The 18146-nt window shown below is 37.4% G+C and overlaps 1 protein-coding gene across 7 annotated transcripts in view; it reads right to left on the reverse strand.

The window, feature by feature from the left end:
• Positions 1-277: 277 nt before the first annotated feature.
• Hr39 (Nuclear hormone receptor FTZ-F1 beta) overlaps positions 278-18146 on the reverse strand; it is a 34496-nt gene continuing 16627 nt past the window's right edge. For all 7 annotated transcript variants that reach the window (XM_089463379.1, XM_089463377.1, XM_089463381.1 and 4 more), the window contains 6 exons: positions 5008-7008; positions 3435-3740; positions 3218-3367; positions 1973-2075; positions 1746-1900; positions 278-1659 (listed from right to left, as the gene is read on the reverse strand). In XM_089463379.1, coding sequence (XP_089319505.1) covers positions 1576-1659; positions 1746-1900; positions 1973-2075; positions 3218-3367; positions 3435-3740; positions 5008-6882 — 2673 coding nt within the window. In that variant the 5' untranslated portion in view covers positions 6883-7008 and the 3' untranslated portion in view covers positions 278-1575. The remainder of the gene's footprint in view (positions 1660-1745; positions 1901-1972; positions 2076-3217; positions 3368-3434; positions 3741-5007; positions 7009-18146) is intronic.

Below are 18146 nucleotides of genomic sequence, written 5' to 3' on the forward strand. Positions count from 1 at the left end.
TCACCTGGCCTTAACTATTTTCTTTTACTTTTACTGTATTTCTCATTTAAATTATTGGAATTGTTTTTATCGTTACGGTTTATTTGCTGGTGGGGCTGGAAGTTTTCATTTTTTTTTCATTCTTTCTCTTTTTGTTTTGTTTATATATAGTTAACGTACACACATACACATAAATATATATAGACATTATGCTGGCTATATCGAATCTAGGTTTTGTTTACGCCTTGACAAAAAATATATATATATATACTATATAGAAATAACTGTATGTAATCGGTAAATGTTTTAAATCCTGTTACAGGATTTGCTTCAGCTATTAAGTAGAATTACAATAAAACAAAATATACACGCATACATATACATACATATATATATGCATATGTAAACATTAATCAAAGAATACAAAATACAATTCAAATACGCATACAGTTACAGTTACAAATATTCATATAGCTGTGTGTGTGTTGTTGTTGTTCTTGTTGTTGTTGTTGTTGTAATGACAAAAAAGTATAAATTTGATTAATGTAGTTTGTTTATGTTTTTTATGCAACAAATAGCATCACTGGAATAGTTTATGCCACGCGGCGGCAATTACAATCGAGTTTACCTTTCAGTTTCATCTGCATTGTGAGATATATATATATATACATACATATACATATATAGATATATCGATATATAAGTAGACATGTGTGAAATTGCACTAAAACTAAATGCTACAACATTTAAAAATTGATTTTTATCTCGTTCACGTTACAGTTATATATACATATGTATATATTTAGTTGGAAAATCTAGCAGTTCCTCTCGTAAACCAATTTCGGTTTTGGCATTTGTGTTATTAATTATTACAAAATATTCTTAGATTTTTCCTTCGATTTGCGATTTCATATATATGCATATAAAAAACATTTACTTGAACTAAAAATGAAAATTTGATTTTGCATGTTTTCTTTTTGTTTTTCTTTCTTTTCTTTTAATATTAAAGTTAAATAAATTTCTAAGTCTTTTCATTTTCCATGTGTGCTTTAGTTACTATACATAATCCGTTTATATATATACTTCTATACATATATATAATTTTATGTATATATAGCAAAAACTTTATATAATTTTAATAAACTCTGCCAAGACAACAACAGCAACAACAACAACATCAAATGCAACACTAGGAGCACATAATTGCATATACATATATACATAATTTTATGTATATATATAAAAAAAATTTTAATAATTTGGCTGCTTATAAAAATGTTTTCTCTTTTCATTTCATTTTTAAGTCCTATCAGTTTTTGTTTCTAAAAATTTCGTTGCTGTTGCTCACGTTGTTGTAGTTGTTGTTATTGTTGTTGTTGCTTTGGCAATGGGTTCATCGTTTAGGCACATGTTTTCAGAGCTTACACATAGAGCACTTAACACTATGCATAGATATACTAATACTACTAAATCATATAAAACTTGTTTCATTTTCTTTCTCTTGCTGTTGTTCTTGTTGTTTTTTTCTCTTCTCTTCCATCTGCCTTAAGCCCGGCTGCGGCATCGATAGCGTTTCATGGTCCTATATAGCATTTGTCAATGCTCTCCGCGCAGCAGCTCCATCAGCAAATTGAAATCTGCACCGTCGCGCGTCTTGATCGTCAGCATCTCCTTGCCCAGCTGCAGTTAGACAAAGTGAAATCCAGAGAGGGAGAGGGCGTTAGAGTTGGTGTATTTCTTAGATATTTTCATTCCTATGCACTCACCTGACACGTGCGCTGCAGATCGGGTATGCGCAGCAGCAGCTCCCCAAACTTGGACGGCGTGTCCGGGTAATGGGCCAGCGTGTACGCCTGCAGAGCCTGCAGCGCCTTCTCCTGGCACTCGCGCACCTTGACCGCCTCTTGCAGCTCCGTGGTATCTAGATATTAAAATATCATTTTCAACTATTAGTAATAGCTCTTTTTTGGCACAACTAGAGGCGCACACTTACCGGACTGCAGCAGCACAATCACCTTCATGGCAACATATTCGTAACGATCAACGCGCAGGCGTCTCAAATGATCCGTCAGATTCAGCATGCGCTCAATGCAGGCCTGCAAACAAAGCGTATAAGAGTATTTTATAAGAGTGAGTTTTGTGCTAGTATAGGATTTGAATAGTTAAGCTGTTTTCTCTGTTAAGCTCCATATTCAATTGAATTGTGGTTAAAAGTAGGCTAAAACAGGTTAAAATCTTACAATAAAAGCTGGAATAACAGGCTATTGGCTATAAAATATCATGCCAATGTCGATGACCACTATATGAACTTGAGTATATGCTAGATTAAATTGCAAATATGCTAAATTTATGGCTATTTACAAATTTTATCGGCTAGGCCACTTTTAAATTGGCCAAATCTAGCCTGAAATGGGCTAAATGGGCAATACTGATGATAAGCTTGCCTGCAGCTCTTATAAGCACAGCTGAAGGGAGTGAAGAGTGAGCTCAATATATGTATCTTAGTCAACTAAACAGGGATCAGAGAGCTATATAACTATGTACCAAATTGAATGAAATTTTTACAAGTTAATGTTTTTTTTTTTTTAATGGGATTATTGAGATTATTGACCATTATTGATTGGTGATAGTCGATGGCATTTGAAAAGAATCCAAGCAGAGAGTGATATAATGTAAATATTTAAATATATGTATTGAGCTCACTTACAGCCATCTGGCAATTGAAAACTAATCCCAAAAAAGTTTCTTATTATTGACAATAAAATAGATTGCAAATGAAACATAAATTTCAAAAAAAAAAAAAAAGAATATATATACATATATAAATAAAATAACTTTCTTTGTAACTCAGATATTTTCATTTTTCTTGACCATTTGTAAATCTCTCTATTAAAGTATGTGAACAAAAGTTTCGCCATTTCTATTTCACTTCTTATGTCTTTAGACAAGAGTTAGCAACAAGCCTCTAAAAATTCCTATACAAATATGTTTACTCCACTCCGAGTCAAAGTTGTTAAACATGTTCATAAATCAACAGAAAGTCAGCTGCATTGATCAAAAGATCTGGCTCATCTAAATTCATTTAATGGAGCTATATTTTTGAGCTACTAGCTAACACACGAGGCGAAGTCAACCAAGACTCTATAGATGTTGACAAAAATACATTCTAGCCCACCCGAAGCCCAACTGGTTGTTCCACTAACATAATTAGGGCCAGCCACACTTCATCTTAGCCCACCTGTAAGCCATTTGTTTTGGCCTGCGCCAGCGTTATCTTGCGGCCCTGCGACATCTTGATCTCGCCCGGCGTGTCAATGGAACGAAAACAGCAGGAGAAGAGCAGCAGTTCACACCACGAGTTGATGAGCAGGCAGATCTGATCGTCGATCTGAAAGGCAATTCAGATAAGAGATTATACAAATGATTTTCCACTAATATTACAAAAAGATACTCACCGAGATGTTCTTGAAGAGCGGCAAACTCTTGCACCATTTGACGATCTTGTAGAGCCGATGATCGGCCACGTTGCAGAGATGGGCAATCAGATCGGGATTGGCGTTCTCGCCATTGGACGAGAGACCCGCACTGGCCAGCAGTGGATTGGTCACCTGTTGTGCGTTGGCTGTGTGCTGTCCGGCGGAACTTGAACCGCCACCCGTGCCGCTCGACGAGGAGCCGCCAGCCGACGAGGACAGCGGCTGATTGATGCGCGCCAATTCCGCATCGGTATATTGCCAGAGATGTTCAACATCCATGATTTCCTAGTGGGAGTGTAGAGGAAAACCCAAGCTATTAGCGTGGAATTTGTGTAAAAGAGTAAACTCTATCGAAAAGTAAAATTGGAATAGATTCATTTCTATCTACTCTGTGGGGAGTACCAAAGCAGCGAATCCGTCGAACCTTCGAATTGACCTTGTAAAGAAACTCTAAGGAACAGGAATATATAGCCAATAATTAATATTTTTGGTCTTCCTTTAACTGTTCTGCTAACGAAAATGAAAAAGATCTTCTGCTAATTGTATAAGCTTTCTATGTTGTTACCTCTAAAATATTAAAAGATCATATCAAATTCAATGACTGATCGACTATTAGAAAGTCTAGAAATAAACCTAATTATATTGAAGAAAATATATACAAGAAGTTGTTTAGTCTCTGGAAGTGAGGGTGAGAAAAACCAGTGAAGTATCTCGCAGAATTTACTTCCTCTTGTTTGAATATTATATAGTTATTGGCTATAATTATTATTATAACTTGGTATTGTAAGAGCGGGAACGTCACACCGCCAGTAATCGGTCTCCACGAGGACAGTTTCCCTGTGATCGCTTTCTCTGTACTCACTATCCCTGTGCCCGGGCACTATAATCAGTCACTCTCTATCTCTCTGTTCGCTTATAGTGTCCATGTTGCGATCCTTTCTTAATCATGGCATTTTTCGACGATTAAGATAAAAGCAAGACAGTCCAATAAGCTTAGTGAGCCTGTTCAAAGAGATTTATGGTAACTAAATGGAAACAAGTGAAGAAATAGTCTAAGAATTCCAAAACCTAACTGGATAACAAAAATAATTCAAGGTTTTCAGTCAATTCTAGTTGGTTGGAAGATCTTTCTTATTGGAACCCCCTCCAATGATATTTGATAATTTTATATAATTATTTTCAATAATAATCCATTTCCATATAAATATTTTAAAATAATTCTATGCATGTAAAATTATATTAGATAGACACTAAAGGTAGCAGAACACCTATTTAATAATATGCAGTAGAATCCGGTTATATCGACTCCGTTTAGAGCGACGAAAATTCTGGTAAGCAAATTTATATGGTTATTGCGTTTTTCGGATATATTGAGCTACCTTATAATCGGATTCTATTGTATTTAATTTCGTATATACATAGTACAGTATAGTATAGTATAGTAACATAATATATAGAGATTTAATATATTTATCCAAACATATTTGTCTGATAATAACTACTTTATAACGGGATTACATCTAAATTTTGATCTTTTTCAATGTACACTCACCTGCAGCAGGGCTGGAATGCTTGAGGCTCGCGACGATGCATAATGACTGAGCGAATCTGTTTGCTCCGTCTTGATGGATGCGCCGAGACTGGGACTGGCTGGCAGTGAATTGGACCCACTGCCAAAGCCATTGAGTGGATTATGTGGCTGTTGTTGTTGTTGTTGATGTTGATGCTGCTGCTGTTGTTGCTGATGATGTTGCTGGGGTTGCTGTTGCTGCTGTTGATGATGATGTTGCTGCAATCTCTGATGCTGCTGCTGCTGTTGCTGCTGCTGTTGCTGTTGCTGCTGTTGCTGACTGACGACGGCAGCAGCTGCTGCTGCGGCAGCCGCCTGATCTGGACTCAAGAGTGGGCCGAGCATCGAATTGGGCAGCGTGTAGGAGCATTGATAGGTGGAGCGACCGCCCCGTGTGCGATCCTCGCGTATGGCCTCCAGTTTCATGCCCTTCTGCAGGCACTTCTCGAACCGGCAGGCCGGGCACTTCTTGCGCGTGGAAATGCTCACCTGGCAGGGGCCGCCGCGCACGCACACATAGTTCTTGCGATTCTGCACGGTGCGCTTGAAGAAGCCCTTGCACGACTCGCAGGAGAAGATGCCGTAGTGGAAGCCGCTGATCTTATCCCCGCAAATCGGACAGGGCGAATTGATGAGCTGCTGCCGCGATATGCCCGCAGGGGAGGCTGGCAGCGTGGCCGAGGTGTCCAGGACGCTGCTGCTGCTGCTGTTGCCATCCATGCTGAGATTTTGCGCCTCCTGCGCGGCAGCCGCTGCCGCTGCGGCAGCATCCACATTCAATGGCGGATACAGCACGCTATGATGATGCAGTGCTCCAGAGCCGACGCCGCCATTGGCATGGCCCGGGAACAGGGCGGAGCCGGCGGGCGGCGCATGACGCGCCTGAATCGGCGAGTGGGTGGGACTGAACTCGGAGCTGTAGCTGTAGCAGCTGCTGTGCGACGCATCGCTGTTATTCCGGCTCAGCGACGGCGTGTAGGGGGCGTGCCGTGACGTCAGCGGCGACTGCGACGGACTGCTGTGCGTGTAGACGGAATGTATGGCAGAATCGGGACTGGGATTGGCCGGCAGCAGCGGCAAGTGGCCGCCGCTGCTCGACTTGCTGCGATCGCAGAGCGACGTTGTCGAATTGGATGTGGCAACTGGTTCATATTTCAGATTAATCGGATCACTTTGGGTGGGCGCCAGCTTCAGCTTGTAGCTCTGCTGCTGCTTGTGGCTCTGCAGTTGCTGCTGGAGTTGCTGATGCTGCTGCTGCTGCTGTAGCTGTTGTTGCTCCTGCAGATGTTGCTGTTGCTGCTGCATCTCGCCGGCTATGTGCTCCAGCTCCGTCTTGATGGGCTGCAGCATGGTCGTGACAACGCCCCCGGCAGCACTGCCCGACTCACTCTTCACCACCGTCTCCGTTTCCATGAGCTCCTCGTCGGGCGCCTCCTGGCCGTTCGTCTCGGCGTCGCTCAGCTCGCCCTCCCAGGACATGGGACGTGGTCCATTCTTGTCGGCCGCACGTCTACGCACCTTCAGATTCTCAATGTTGGCCAGCTCCGCTTCCGAATCGGACTCGTCCTCCTCCTTGTTGTGCTCGCCGCCGCCTCCTCCCAGCGGTATACGCAGGCCATGATTGTGATTGTTGTGATTATTGTGATTACTATGATTGTGATTATGATTATTGTAGCTGGCTATGACCGGCACCAGATTCCCATTCGGCGTGGGCAGCTCGTCCAGCTCACACTTGATGTTCGTCACGGAGACATTGTGACGCCCAGTGGGCGTGGACATGTTAACGGGCAGCTGATAGCTGCCGCTGGCACCTGGAGAAACGCTTTGCTCCGTCTTAATGCTCGACATATTGGGCATCCTTAATGGCTCAATGGGAATCCTTAATCGAGTACTTAATTACCGTAAACTCTTAAGCTGCTTTTACTTCTGCAATTTGTAGAAATTGGAAAGATGTCGTTGATGCAGTTCCATTGTGTTGTAAATCTGCAAGAGAGCAAAATTTAAGCATAAATATTTGTGTTTATAAAGTAATTAATATAAACGGAAAAACTATAGAGTATAATATTTATAAAATAAGATATATAATAATAATATTAATGATATTCCACTCAATTGATTTTATATAATATTATTTCTGAAATTTTACATTCTTTACCAAATTTTATTTATTTAATTTTTATTTTAATTTTTTATTTTTATTTATTTATTTATTTATTTATTTATTTTTTTATTTTATTATTATTATAATTTTATTTATTTATTTTTTTTTTTTTTTTTTTTTTTTTTTGTATGTTATATTTAATTTTTTTTTTATATTTGCTATTTTATAATTTATATTAAATATTTTACATTTTATATTTTTTATTTCATATTTATATTTAATATATTACATATTTTATATTCATAATAAAATATCAAACATATCATACAAAATAATTGAAAAAAAGAAAACGTTATCCGTTATCTATTATAATAAATTTATTTGTTTTCATATACTCTACTAATTAATTGAGCTATGAAAAAAGTTTAAATTCCAAGAAAAGAAAGTAAATCTATCTTAACTAAATTAATTAGGTTATTCAAAAATGTTTTCCATTAACATTCAAAGTTACGGCTGAAATTTTTGAAAATTCTCATACTACATTATGTGGCAGAACTACAGTTTTTGCTTTCCCATACTTATACATGTTATTAGATGTAGAGCGTTTTGTTCATCATCAATATATCGGTCGTTCAATCGATCAATATCCACCAGGTTTTATACCTCTGCATACATAAAACTTAGACTTTGCCTTTTCCATAGTTATAAACAGTTTTACCAATTCAGAATGCTTAAATAGGTTAATAAAAAAATCAACTCATTTAAAGTTTATAGTCTTCAAAAATAAAAACATTTTGGTGCAAAATGAAAACTTGAATGAGACTCCGATAGCAATAAAACGCATTATGTAAACCCTTTTCAAGCCAAAGCTTCATACATGAATCACAATTGGTGAGCTGTACATAAAAGACAGTTTTGTTAACATCAAAGAGAGTTTCAATATAGAGAGTGTCTAGCTACATATATTATATGCTATCTTTGAAGCAATGTACCACGTAGTAGTTTGAATACAAATTTTGTTACTATGCGAATTATTATTATTACTCATATAGAGAATCATCATTCAATAGAGATTTTCAACGAACGCTGCCTGCTCCCCACTCAAACCGACGACGACCTTGGCCTCTGCATGAGTCTGAAGCAGAGGCGAGTTATGCTAATTGGAACCGCGACATGTGTCCTATACACACGCACATGCACGCACACATTCAGAGAGACAGTTATTACACTGTCCAACGTAAATCGGCGCGCTTGTTATCAGCGGCGAACACGAACAATAGCTTAAAGCAAGCAGCAGAACAATAGCGCCAGTCGACGAAAAATGTCAACGACCTTAAAGCGAAAGAAGCGAAAAAAGCCGATGGAATATTATAATAAAATTTAAGGTACATTAACCCAAAACCGAACGAACGCTGGGCCGGCAGCTGAAAACGTTTGTTGGCTATGAGAGAAGGGCGCGGCTAAACGAGTCCAACTATAAAGGGCATTTATAATGACACTCCTGGGAGTAGGTGCGGAGGGGGATTGAGCAAATGCTTTTCACTTTTTGGCATATTACTGTTAAGTGCAAATGTGGAATAAATTGAGTGCACACAGGCTAATAGGAATCTTTTGTTTAGCCGGTACAACAACCCAGCAAACGCAGCGACCAAGACGCCAACCGGCAACTGACAGAGAGAGAGGGAGAGAGAGTGGGAGAGCGAGAGCGAGCACACACGCAAGCAAGAGAGCGAGAGCGACCGCGAGCGCAGAATGGGCAAAGGACGACCTTCAAATAATGTTGAAATTTGTACGCAAACGACCTTGTATACAACAACAACGAGAGACGACGACGACGAAGCAACCACGAAGAAGACGCAGCGACGACGAGAGCGCAAAGCCATGCGACGAAGGAAAGAACAACAAAACTCAGCAGCAGCAACAGAAGAGGGGGCAGCGTGTGCGAGTGAGAGCAGCACAAAAGAAAATAAACAAAAATTTTGATATCAAGAGCGACGCTCCGTGAGTTGCGCGGCGAGCGAGCAAGCAAGCCAGCAATCAAGAATAATTCTCGTAGTTAAAGTTGTGTGGGTGCAGAGAGGTCATAATGCGAGAGAGAGAGATAGAGAGAGCAAGTGTTAGCAGGCAGGCCGAAATGCTGACCAAGCAGAGAGCGTGCTAATGAAATATCGTGAGAGGGGCAGAGAGCCAAGAGCGTGAAGTGGTCAGGCGTTGTTGTAATTGTATATATATGTATGTATATTTTTTTTAGGGAAATATACCCATTTGTATGTATTAACGTGTATGAGAGTGTATGTTTGTACTTGGGACCCGACAAATGCAGCCAAGCGATTTGATGATGGCTCGTTTCTGGTTATAAGTATAGACGCACACACATACACACATACATACATAGATATGCACAAACGTACACATAAACATACTTTCAGCTAAAACTGTACCTTGTTAAACGGAGTGGGAGCCATTGATTAGTGCGGAAGTGCTAAATGTAACGGTCGCTGGCCTTTTCCATAGCTAAATTTGATTTGACTTATGAATTTAGGTATTTGAATGTATTAACAGCTTAGCTTGACTGAATGAATTAGTATTTAAATACCAAAACTCTAATTTATTTAGTTGTTGGATATTAAATTGCGTAGCTTTATTTCAGAGACTTAGTTATAACAATCTCTTAGAGATTTTTACAAGTTATGCAATAAGAAATTAATAAATGAAACAAGTATAAAACTGCAGACCCAAACTTATTCATTTTTTTGCAATTCTTAATTTATCTTTACTTCAGACAGTTATTCGTACTATATTTCCTCATACTCTATGTATTGCGAGTAATTCATTTATTACAAAATAAATAAAAAACCACAAGCCCTAGGCGCTACGGTAAACGCCCCCATTTGAATCACCTTTCCAATTCAGTCTGTCAAAGCTTTAGCCACTTACTCGAGTCATAATCTAATTACGTATGTAGTATGTCTATACAAGTCTCGATGGCTGGCACAACCTTTGGTCGTATCTTTTAGCCATGACATATTGCCAACTACATGCCAAGAAATACATATAATTTTTTTTTTTACAATTTGACAAGCCCCTGAAAAAGAGCATAAAGCACAAATGGCATTCCGAAGCTCTTGAGGGGAGGGCGCCAAAGGGGGCATTACTGAACTGAAGTTGTTGCTGTTGACCGAGAATCGTCTGTGCTCGGAATGTGCAACGGGTTGGGCAACGGCTGCCCCTGAGCTCTACGGGCGACTAGACTGCCGTATATCGATTTTTATCAGCACAAAATGCTTTTGACTTTGACAGTTCAAAGAGATGAAGACAAAAAAAAAAAAAAAAAAAAAAAAAAAAAAAAAAAAAAAAAAAACAAGAATAAGTAAAAGTTTACACGGAGGGGAGTAGAAGGCTAGGTGATACCCTCACTTTATATAGGAATATTGCAAAATGAATAAAATAAATATGTCATATTATAAGCTTTGGTTAGTTTTTGTTTTAATAATCCCAAAGATATAATCTAAAATATCAAGTTCAAAAGGAAACCTATAAAAACCATATTCAAGTAAATTTCATATATTTAAATTAGTACAAGATTGTTAGATACAAGCTCCCATTATTTAACACATTAGATCAACAATTTTATGATGAATATGGTATAGAAAGGAATATAAAATATTCAATCAGTGTATATTCAATCTGAAATACATTAGTCAAGTATCAAGAAAATGTTTTCCATTTCAACTAATCAAAATTTACTTAGTAAATTTTTATCGATAGCGTGTTATCGATAGTAAACACATCTTTTATCTCTATTGCTTAATAGTTTCTCAGAATAGAACGTTCCTACACTAATGGAACAAAAAATTAATGCTGATTAACGACGACAAAGCACACAACCGATATACCCTACATTAATTATCCTATGTACAGTGGGTTCTGGGCATACTGGGGGCGTAGAGAACACAACTTGAACTTGCTTTACAACTCCTGCCAGACAAAGGGGTTGACCTTCACATTACAGCATTTTGTTTTCCATATACATTTTTTTGTTTTTCTGCTCTTCTCCTTTGGGTTTTCCCCCGTTTTTGGTGGAGTGGAACGCGGAAATGCTGCCGCCTAACAAAATGGCGACGCGTTTGCCGTTCCCATTGTCATGCTGGCTGTGTGTGTGTGTGTGTGTATGCCTGTATCCCTGTGTGTGTGTGTGTGGTAAATCCATGTCAATAATATTCACGACATTGACATGCTTTGTGGGCCAAAAGCCCCGGTCGGTCGAGCCAGTCAAATGGGGGTTGAGTATCCAGGAGCCAAGCCCCGGTTCAAGTTGTTCCCGGCGGTGTTGGTGGTGGTGGTTTGGCATTGACGCTAACGCTGACGCTGACGTTGACGTGGACGTTGACGCTGACATTGTTGTTGTTGCTGTTGGTGCTTTTAGGCATTTGGGGAGTTTGGAGTTTGGAGTTCGTTGTGCTCACTGAATGGGAAGTTGGTTTCAATTATGCGTAACATGAAAGCGTAAAGCGCATTTAATGGGGGGAAATTTCCATTTGCAAGTAGGGTGCTCTAATTGGAGAAAATCGACCCTTTCTCTCAGCCCCCATCGAACAAAAATGCTGTACAACGCAATTATTTAGGGGTTGCTAAGAGGGAGTAAAAAACGAGAGAGTGTGAGTGAGAGAGAGAGAGAGAGAGAATGAGTAGAAGAGAGAATGAACAGGAGTTTGGCATTTCTGCTGGTCTGGTTGATAATGTGTAACCAGGAAGGCCGATAATGTTGTTATCTTGTGGGTGTTGAAAAGCTGTTAGGGATTAATTTGACAAAGTTAGACGACATGCAATACTCTGGGGTATACAAATTGGGCCTTAGTTCTGGAACTTTGACTTTTTGACATACTTTGACAAAAACTTGTATACTATTCATAGCTCTAATGAATGAGAAACGTTTATAGAGGTGTTCTTATGGAAAAAAAAAAAACTGTTAAATTAATTTAGTTTTGTTCGTATGTTCATTGTGAACTTAACATGCACTTTAACCTGTGGTTTGTCTACCTCAACTTCTTCCGTTCAAGCTTTAATAGATGCATTATAACTTTGACATGTATTCTAACATTAACCTCTTATAACAAGCGATAGGGCATCTGCTGTGCGAAAATCCCAGATCTGCTACGTAATCATATGATCAACACGCATATATTTATCCGTTGGTCAAAGGTTTGCCAACAGGATAAACAAGAATATATAAGGGAAGTACACAAGTATATAACCTCTTCTGTCAAACTACTCAAAAATTCCATTTCCATAAAACAACTTCCTTAGTTTATCAAAGAGCAATCTATCACTCAGTCTTAGACACATTCGATGCTTTGAAACGTTTAGTTCCTGCCTATCCCGTGCCAGAAGCTTACATAACGTGGCCCAAAGAGTGCAACTGCAATCGAGGCTGTCTGTCTAATATTTTAACACGCTTCAGATCCCATGGACAACACACACACACACACTAACGCACGCCTCTAACACCTTTCGCCAATTGCAAACAAAGGCACAAGCTTAGACATAAGCTCCAGCTATGCACCATGTCGGGCCAGACCAAGGCAGTGTAAGCCAGGCCAGACCCAAGCAGGCTAGGCCAACCTGGGCCAGGCCAAAACACCAACAACAATTGCAAATTGCAATTACATTTACCTGGCAACGGGCCACATTTTTCGCTTTTGATTAATCATCGGAGCATGCAGCTGTGCAGAGAGTGTGTTGAGCGCTTGTGTTTGTGTTTGTGTTTGTGTTTCTGTTTCGGATCGGATCGGAGCTGGCACGTCATTAGCATAATGTGCAACAGAAGTTACCTATGGAAAATGGCAAACAAATTGCCAAAGCAACAAAATATTCACAAAAGCCAACAGGTTATATATACCTGATATATAAGTATGTATTAGTATGTGGACAGAGCTGTTGCATTTGTTGCGTGGTTGTCCATAGAATTTCCTATTGCCATTTGCAGTCACTTTGAGCTGCAGTTGAAAATCAAGTGTCTAGGTGTGCGTGTGTCTGTGTGTGTGTCTGTGTGTGTATGTCAGGTACGTATAAATCCACAAACATCTATGCGAATCGACGCGACGTCTGCAGAACTTGATTTCCAACAGGTGCGTCGTCGTCTGGTCGACTTGGATATGGATACAGTTGCCAATAGGTAAACACATACACATACCCACTCACACACACAGCCACACAGAGGCAGAAAAAACCGGTACGATTGCAAGAACTGCAATACACTTGAAGAATTTATGCAGCAAGTAGTTGACATTTGATTAAATAATAAACATACAAATTTCACATATTATGGTAAAAATCTTATCTTGTCTATAAGCAAATTGATAAAAATGAATTTGAGTAAAACACGTTTAATTATAAATGAAAATTGTTAATTGTAGTTGCCTGAAAAAATTCAAACTTTACATTTATTAAGACTGAAATAAAAGCAAAATCTTGTTCTGATTAAATTGTCAGTCTGATGATGACTTGATTGAAATGAGATAAGCTTTTGATTTATAGTACCTGTCATAAAGTTTAACAATGTTTTCAAGTTTTTTCTGGTAAAAAATAATTTGTTTATTTAAGTCATGAAAGTTGTTTTATGAATGAAAAAGCTCTTTATCTTATTTTATGATATTATATAGGCAAATTTAAGCTATTTTGCTCTAGCTGAGTCTATATATACCGCAAACACATTTGCTCAGTAATATTTGGCTAGACTTTCTTGTATTACGTTAATCAATTTAAGTACTAAAAAACAAGTACCCAAATGTAGTTATTTGCTGAGAAGATTATTTAATATTATTATTAATTCTATAATGAATAGAAATTTAATTGGCGTGTGAATGAATTCCATAATTATTATTATATGTTATCAAAAATTACATTCAAATTTTTACCAAACTATATATATTTATTTATTTAAAAAAAATTGAACTCAACTGAATTTCAAGCATTTTTTGAAAATTAAAGTTAGAATCATAACTTCTATGCAGAATTTTAGAATTGATTCCTTTAAATATTTATTTTTAATATTTTAACTCAACAGAATTTTAAGCCCTTTTGAAAAACTTAAATTGTAAAAAATATTATATTCTTTATTCATATATTTAGTTTCAAATACCATTAAAAGATTATTAAATAAATAAAATTTAAAAAGTGTTAAATAGCATTTTTCGTAATGCTTCCGTTATACTACTGTATATATTAAAATTTTTATGTGCCAGATATACTCTATACAATATCCTATATACTATATATATACCTGGCAGAATTTCTCACAGTTCACTACACAGGTACTCTAAAAGAACTTGGGACGAGTTTTTGCCACAAAATCAGCACCCGCTGATAACTTTGTCAACGTCGTCGTCGTCGTCACCGTCGGACACGGTGCAAATGAAATGTGGCCAGAGATTGGGGCGCGCCAGTGGCAACGACGGTGGTGGGCGTGCGGGGGGTTGTGTGCCCGAAGAGCCCGCATTTTTTGGGGCGTTTGCAATGTGGCAAGCTTCAAGTTGCAATGTTGCAATGCTGCAAGTTGCAAAGCTGCGTCTGCATAACAATTACAATTTACCGTACGACAGAAACAGGAAATGTTACGCTTGCGCCGTTTGCATTTTTATGACTCGCCAAAGACTTTCGAGTATGCGGCACTCCCCAAAAGCCCCTGCCCCAATTGCTGTTCCTGCTACTCCTCCTCAAGCGGAGACCGAACGCACTGTCAAACCTGTGCCCGTTTTTTTTTTTTTTTTTTTTTTTACTTTTCAGCAAGAACTCTGTCTCTGTGCTTTATGTCATTGTTATTGGCCTGGCATTGCCTTATCGTGTGGCTGACTTCATCCGCTCTAGCCCCGTCAACCCTTTGGCTTCGCATTGCCACGCTTCGCATTGCTATCAATATCAACAAAAGATAAGCAGTCAAGGCACGCAGACAGACGCAGGCTGAGAACTCCCCAGTCCCCATATCGGTATCAGCACAAATACAGAGACAGAGCTGATATTATACTCTACACGAAAAAGGGAAACGACTTTGTCATGATATAACTAAAGCTAGACGAGCAGGAATTGAGTATATATTGTACACATATGAGAAACTTAGACCTTAAAAGGAAAGGAGTTCATAACAAGGTCATACATATATGTATATATTGTTGTATATGATATAATCAAATGAATGGGGATTCATATAAATTTTTTATAAACATTTCTATTCGAATCATTTCTAAATTCAATTAAAGCATTCACGCCTGTCTTTATTTCTAGGCAAACTACAGATAAACAATGCCAAACTTAGCAGTGAGATAGCTCCAATCATATAGGAACTCCAGGATAAGATCCTCTTCGAAGATTTGTGCTCGTATTTATATATATATAGAGCAAACGTGGGAAATTCTTATCATACTTTCTAAACAAAACATTAATAACAAAGTAAATCCACAAAATACCGCATGTAAGGAGAACCACAGTAGAATATCCATTCGTCATATCATAATTTATAACATGATAATATCCTTAAATGGAACCAACATATTGTGCAATACAAACAAACATCTACTATATCATATAATAATAACAGACATATATGCTATACAATAAAATATATACTATATTATATCATAATACACTACTATGTACTATATCTATATCTGCTCGTTCCTTTATAAAATTCTTCTATTGTGAACTTTTAACCATCTGCCATGGATTGCTTAAATCTGCCTGAATAACATTGATATAACCTGACTTCTATAAGATCAGATTTAATAAATTTCACTCTGTTACAGTATTTAATATTCGTTGTTGATCTGCTATTGCTTGCTTATTTATTATTGGTTTCCAGTTGCTGTTGCTGTTGCAGCTACTGTTGCCCAGCTGTTTGTTCTTATTGTGTTTGTTGTTGTTGACAGTCTTGGCCTCAAGGTCGTATGAATGTTCTTTATAAATATATACGTGTATATATATATAAAAAAAAAGTTTAAAAAATGAAGTAAAAAGTAAAAATAAACACGAAAACTTATCTACGAACTGTCGAAGATAAAATGCTCTTACAGACAATTAACAGACAGACTATAACTTTACTTCTTAACTAATTATGTTTTCTCACTAAATTATCTATTTCATATATAGTATAAGACTATGCGATATAGTTACTAAAATATGTTAAGTAATAGTTAGTAAATGTACCAAAAATTATTAGATATTTTACAAAGTATCATGATAATATAAGAGAAGAGAGAGCGAGATTCAAGATATATTTTTTCTTAATCAACAGAGTTTAATGCTCTGCTTATTCTTCTCTAATGAAACCTACATCAAGCCAGCTTCCTCTTTCATATAAGAAATATCATAGTCTTTTCCTTTGATCCCGTCTCATATTTGTTATATATGTATACATTGAAGACTGCTCATGCAGCACCCGCTTCAAGCCGTGTTTTCTCCCCGCTTTAGCACTCTTTCAATAATAATATTCTCATTTTATTTTTACCCCCATAAATCATTTGGCTCTTTGACGTATTGTCGTGATTTCTGTTGATATCTGCGATTCTTTGTTTTCTGCGCTTTGTGAAACTTGTTTCGATTTCTGTTTATTTGCGACTCAACTCCAAAGCGTTTTAATGAAACTAATTATTTTTATTGCGAAAAACAAAAATAAATAAAACTCAATTGTATATATACAAATGATATTAGAGATATTACTATGGAATATTATATCATTTATAAATGTGTGAATCTACAGGGAAAATAGGTTCTGTTCCATAGGTATTACAGTATTATTCTAGTCTAATTTAATATTAGTGTTATATTAATATTAAAGTTTATATACAAAAACGAAAAAAATTTTAACAAAATTTTTTAATAAAAATATTGATATAAATGAATGATGATAAAACTGATTATAAGTGAAAACAATAATACTGACTGAACTGGGGTTTTCTATAAATATGCATATTATTAATGTAGATAATGATAATGCTGATATTGATAATGTATAACATATTTTCTCAAAGCCTTAGATCAACCAATCTCAACTGCTTTCTATCAGAAGCTCACGATTTGTAAAATTGAATTCAAATCTCTTGACCAAATATAGTTGACTTTCATAAGAAGAACACTGCTACATCCATATCACATTATATTTTTATACCCTGAACCCATTTTCAATGGGAAATCAGGGTATAATGGTTTTGTTGAAATGTATGTAACAGGCAGAAGGAGACGTGGCAGACCCCACAAAGTATATATATTCTTGATCAGGGCGACGAGCTGAGTTGATTTGGCCCTGTCCGTCTGTCTGTCCGTCTGTCCGTATGTATGAACGCGTCGATTTCAGAAGATATAAGAGCTAGAGCTAAATTTTTTTTAAATGTCCGTAATTACAACGAGCACATCAAGTTTATCATTAAAAATCGATAACTTATCCCGATCTTTTTTATCGATAAAAAACCTTATCGAAAACCAGTTATAAAATTATATCTTCTACACCTATTGCTAGAGTCTCCAAATTTTTAAGGTATGCTTATATGCAATTTATACAATTTCGGTTTTTGTTAAAATTTATCCCCCACCCCTATATTCACCCCCTCACCCTCACTTTTGAAAAAAGCGTATTTCGAATACTAGAGACTTGTGCTTTGACAAATACATGCATATCCATGTTATAATCATAATCTAAAAGTTTCATGAAGATCGTATGTCCACAAAAAAAGTTATTAAGCAATTAAGTTCTCTCACTGCCGCCCATGCGTGTTTATGCTTGTGTGTGTATATGTATGTAATTGTTTGCGTATGTGTGTGTGTGTGTGTGTGTGTGTGTGTGTGTGTGTGTGTGTGTATGTGTGTGTGTATGTGTGTGTATGTATGTGTGTATGTATGCCTGTGTGTGCGTGCGTGTGTGTGTGTGTGTGTGTGTGCGTGTTTCTTGTGTAAGCTGAAAGACGCGAAATATTATTGAAATAGCTATTACTCCAAGGGTTCAGGGGATCTCGTAGTCGAGTAGTCTCGACTA

Source organism: Drosophila arizonae, chromosome 3 (genome assembly GCF_054131065.1).
Source record: "Drosophila arizonae isolate 15081-1271.41 chromosome 3, UAZ_ARI_1.0, whole genome shotgun sequence".
Lineage (NCBI taxonomy): Eukaryota > Metazoa > Arthropoda > Insecta > Diptera > Drosophilidae > Drosophila > Drosophila arizonae.